The sequence below is a fragment of the Uloborus diversus genome, chromosome 9 (genome assembly GCF_026930045.1).
Source record: "Uloborus diversus isolate 005 chromosome 9, Udiv.v.3.1, whole genome shotgun sequence".
NCBI lineage: Eukaryota > Metazoa > Arthropoda > Arachnida > Araneae > Uloboridae > Uloborus > Uloborus diversus.
Window position 1 is genome coordinate 131,709,900 of NC_072739.1, and position 5,087 is coordinate 131,714,986.

The 5,087-nt window shown below is 37.4% G+C and overlaps 1 protein-coding gene across 1 annotated transcript; it reads left to right on the forward strand.

The window, feature by feature from the left end:
• Nucleotides 1-3,990: 3,990 nt before the first annotated feature.
• On the forward strand, nt 3,991-4,395 carry LOC129230499 (multiple coagulation factor deficiency protein 2 homolog). Its single transcript, XM_054864901.1, has one exon. It carries the CDS (start codon nt 3,991-3,993, stop codon nt 4,393-4,395), a length of 405 nt encoding a protein of 134 aa, XP_054720876.1.
• Nucleotides 4,396-5,087: the final 692 nt, after the last annotated feature.

A 5,087-nucleotide genomic window follows, 5' to 3' on the forward strand; every position in this document is an offset into this window, starting at 1 on the left:
AGTTTTTTTTGTTAGAGTACTATAAATTATTGTACAATCTTTGCTGGAGATGTACAGTTAATCAAACAACAAGGAAATTTTCGGGATGCTCATAGTTATAAGTTCTTGCTATAACAATTAAAAGTATCTATGAGAACATTATTTTTTAAAGTTACAAATTTGATCCGGATAAATGACGGCCTCGTTTATCTAAACGAGGATCTACTGTACTTTTGTACGACTTATTCACAGTTGCTTTTTCAGTTAAATGGGAAACCAATAAAAAATATGATTAATTTAGGGAAATGGTTAAAATTGGAAAAATGAAATAAATACTCAAGCGTCATCAACATTATTTGCATCATTTTGGTGAGAAAGACCCTTATATATATATATATATATATATATACATGCGATGAAGAAATAATTTATTTATTGTTTCGAATTATTACGGTGCTCATACATGCAATATCAGTTATAAAACTAAAGAAGGAACTTATTTATTGTTCAGAATTAGATTTCGACACGCATACATGCAATGTAAGACATAAACCAAAAGAAGTAACTTATGCTTTGTTTAGAATTATTATGACACTCATGCATGCAATGTGGGATATGAAAACGAAAGAAGGAACTTATTTTTTGTTCAGAATTATTATGACACTCATGCTTGCGATAGGAGGAATAAAAAATAAAGAAAGAACTTATTTAGTGTTCAGAATTATTAACTGAACAGAAACTCTTGAAACTGAAATTTTTTGAATGTTTCAAATATGCAAAAAGGTCCTTCAAATCGTCATTATAAACTCGTTATTATGAACCTTCGTTCAATCAACGCAAGGTTCCCTCAAACGAGATTCTATAAAGTCTCGCTTGCATTAGAGTGCTTCTATGCTGTAATTTAACTTCATCTACGAAAAATTGAAAAAAAAAAAGTTAACTCTAATTTGAATTCCGAAACTTTAAATTCAAATTATGTTTTTCGCAATCACGAGTTGCGACAAGACTCTACTGGTTAGAGCTATTGTTTCTAGAAATGGCTCCCCCGCCCAAGCATGTCCCTCCTCCTGGGTGCGTACGTGTATATAGTTGTGTGTGTAGGCTTACGTGTGTGCACGTAGGCGTGCGTATGTGTGTAAAGGCGTGCGCGCGTGGGCGAGTGTGTATGAGCATGCGTGTGTAGGACATGGACGCCACCGCCCAGCAAAAGTGGATTCCGGGGGACAGTGCTCAGGACCAGCCGCGCCGCCGCCGGTGGACGGTGGTGCTGCAGGCCTGGTCCAAGCTGAAAAAGGAACCGGAACATCAAGAACTGTCAAGTGAGAACAATAAGCAATCGTGATTGCTCAATAAACTGGGTGTGTGTGCCCCACCCCCTTTTTTTGCATGTTTGAAATAAGGAAGTTCAAGTAAAAAATAAAAATATATTTTTTGTATCCCATATTATTCAAATCATATACTTTTTTTGAGCTATCACGATTGCTTATTGCTTTCATTTGACTCTTTTGAGGTCCTATCATTTTATTTTCCCGCCAGCACTCTCTGCAGCATCACCGTCGACCGGCCGCCTCACGATGCTGCTCCTCTAGCGAAAACCGTCTCCAGGTTGCGTCAATATCCTACACTTACACGCATACATACACGCACACACAAACACATACACACACATACATACGCCTACACACACATACACACGCCTACACACATACACACACACGCATACATAAGGACACCTACACATACACACACACCTACGCACAACTACCCACACACTCATTCCTGCACACAGACACAAACACATATGCCTACACACATATACACATCCCCCCACACACAAACACTCATACACACAACTACCCACACTCTCCTACCTGCACACAGACATACGCACACATGCCTACACACACATACACATAACCCCCTACACACAAACACACATACCCCCCCCACACATAAACACACACGCCTACACACACACACACTCGTGATTGCGAATAACATAATTTGAATTCAAGAGGTCAAAATTCAAATTATTATTATTATTGAGCAATTACGATTGCTTATTGTTCTCCATTTGACTGTTTTTGACGTTCCTATCATTTTATTTTCCCACTGCCACTCTCTGCAGCACTACCGTCGACCGGGTCCTCACGATGCTGCACCTATAGCGAAAGCCGTCTCCAGGTTGCATCCATGTCCTACACACACGCGCATACATACACAACTACACACACACACGAACACACACACACAAACACATACTCACACACACACAAACACATACATACAGACACCTACACATACACACACAAAAAGCATACGCACACACATAAACACGACTACCCACACATTCATGCCTGCACACAGACACAAACACATATGCCTACACACACATACACATACCCCCCACACACATATTCATACACACAACTACCCACACACTTATGCCAGCACACAGACACAAACACACATGCCTGCACACACATACACATACCCCCTTCACACAAACACACACGCCTACATACACACACTCGTGATTGCGAAAAACATAATTTGAATTCAAGATGTCAAAATTCAAATGATTTTTTTTTTTTTCTTTTTTGTCAGTCAAGAACAAGAAGCAAAACTTAAGGGTTTGTGCTGAATAATATAAGTTTAATGTAAGGCACTAACATTACATTGGCGACAATTGTAGCTTATCTCAAAAGTTGAAAAACGTAATCGTTGCTGAAAAAATCTGAACTTAATGCTCTTTCTCGCCATAATAGAAGTACAAAGCCAACCCAGGCGACGAACATGTGTTAGCAAGCGAAGCGAGTGGGGGCTGGAGACCAATAGTTATTATTATTCAACTAAGAACATTGTTTCACGAGAACAGGAAAAATTCACTGAGGGCAGGTAAAAAAATTCTGCAGAAAGGTACCGGTTCACAGGACCAGAGTTCTAAAATATCTATGGCTTTGGGACAGTCCATAAGTTAAGTCATTCTTTTTTTCAACATTTTTGACCCTCTCCCTCTTTTGTAACAAAGTGTTACACTTCACCGTACCCCATCGTTTGTAACATGTCACGCTTGTTTTCATTAACATATTGTTATAAAAAATGTGTGATGTCGCACTTTTTGTTGTACCCTCCCCCTCCCTTGTCACAAACTGAATTTCTCGAAACCCTCTCCCCTATAAAGGGTGAGATTATTTGTGGATGACCCCTTATAGACTGGTGTTAGAAATAATTAATGATTTTCCAGCTACAGCCGTCCCATCAGGTGAGGTGAATTAAAAAACAATATTAATACTACTAATAATTATTATTATTAATAGTAAAATGAACAATGAAATAAAAAAAATGAAAGAAAAAAATCTTGATGTAACTTTTATTTGATATAGTTACACTAATATTAAAATCATGGAACCAAAATGTTATGCTTTTTAGTAGTGAAGTAATTAGTTGATGTTTTCTTGTAGTGACCGAATTGATTTTTAAACTTCGCTTACATTAAATTAAAAAAAAGAAAGGAATTTACTAAGGGGAAACGTTAAAAATGATAACTAAATAGTAATTGATTTGGTTTTAAACTATATATACTACTAATTGAAACTGGACAAAGCAATTTACTAACTTGGAACGTATTTAGAAAGAATAGAAAAGAAAAAGCAGCGGTAACAATAACAAGTCACTAAATTTAAATTATTTGATGAATCAAAATAATAGCTAAACATTCTCTCCAACCCTCTGAAAAAGAACATACTTCATCATACGCAAAATATTTAAATATTTCCCATGCTTCCTAAACTTTGACGTTACAAGAAACTGCAACTGTAACTATAAATTCTCTAGCGGAGAATTTTCCTGAAGTTCCGCAGCTGTCTGACTGTTTAAGTTATTGAGTGTGCTTTGTGTTGTCTTTTAAAGTTTTAATTTCATACTAGAATCATCAAAATGAATTTTAAATTGTCAATTCCCTCATTCACCGTCATTTTGCTGCTTTTACTGAGAACCTTCAACGCTGCGATGAGTCATCGCTTGCACAAACACGCACCTCATCTGATGATGGACAAATCGCACGTGGAGGAGAAAGGCCACATCATGGAACATTTAGAAGGCGTAGTGGATTCCACGTTCGACATCAACAAAATGGCGGAGGAAGAGCTTAGATTCCTCTACTTCAAGATGCATGACAACGATGACAACAACAAGCTGGACGGTTGCGAATTGATAAAGTCCCTTCTGCACTGGCACGTCGAGGAAAGTAAGATGATGGGACCAGAAAATGGTGACATTGGGACAACCAAGATTTTCGGAAACGAAGAGCTGGCGCTCATGATAGATCCTATTTTAACATCAGACGATAAGAATCGGGACGGATTCATAGATTACGCAGAATTCGTCGCAGCTCAGAAAGCAAGAGGATTCTAAAAAGGGTTCACCATCTGGATGGTCAATTATGTGGAATTCGATGGTATGTTCAAATTGATGCGATTAACGAGAGCATTGCTGAATTGTAACGACGAATAAAAGCCCGCAATTTTTTCTACCACACTTTCAAGTTTCATAATGTTGTAGTACAGAACATGAACAGACTTTGCTCGCGTTTACAAACTGTGCAAAGAACTGATGCTGCTACTTGAATTATTCGTCAAACTTCGAAAACAGAAAAAAAAAAAAAAAAAAATGCAAAGACGACTTGATGTTAAAATTTTTTGCTGTTGAAATACAGCTGTGCAATCTTATCAAAACTCGGATAATGAACACTTTCTCATTGACTGTTATTGAACAGTAAAATAGGAAATTATAGTGAGACAGCCGACAGAATTAGCCATCGGTCATGCTACTCGACTCATCCGGTGAACGATTATTTTTGAACTTCTCTTGACTTTCAACTGGTGAATTTAGGACTCGCTTTAAGTTCTCATAAAATTTTGAATTTGATAGCAGAGTGACATTGAGAAGATTTTTAAGTTCTGTTGAATTTTGGACGATGAATATATTTATACCATTTACCAGTTTTGGACAATTCAGGCTTTTTAGCAACTTTTTAATTGTTTGTTTTTAGGATTTTGTGGATCGATTTAGCATCTTCGTCGAAGACTGAATGTCAAGTAATCCCG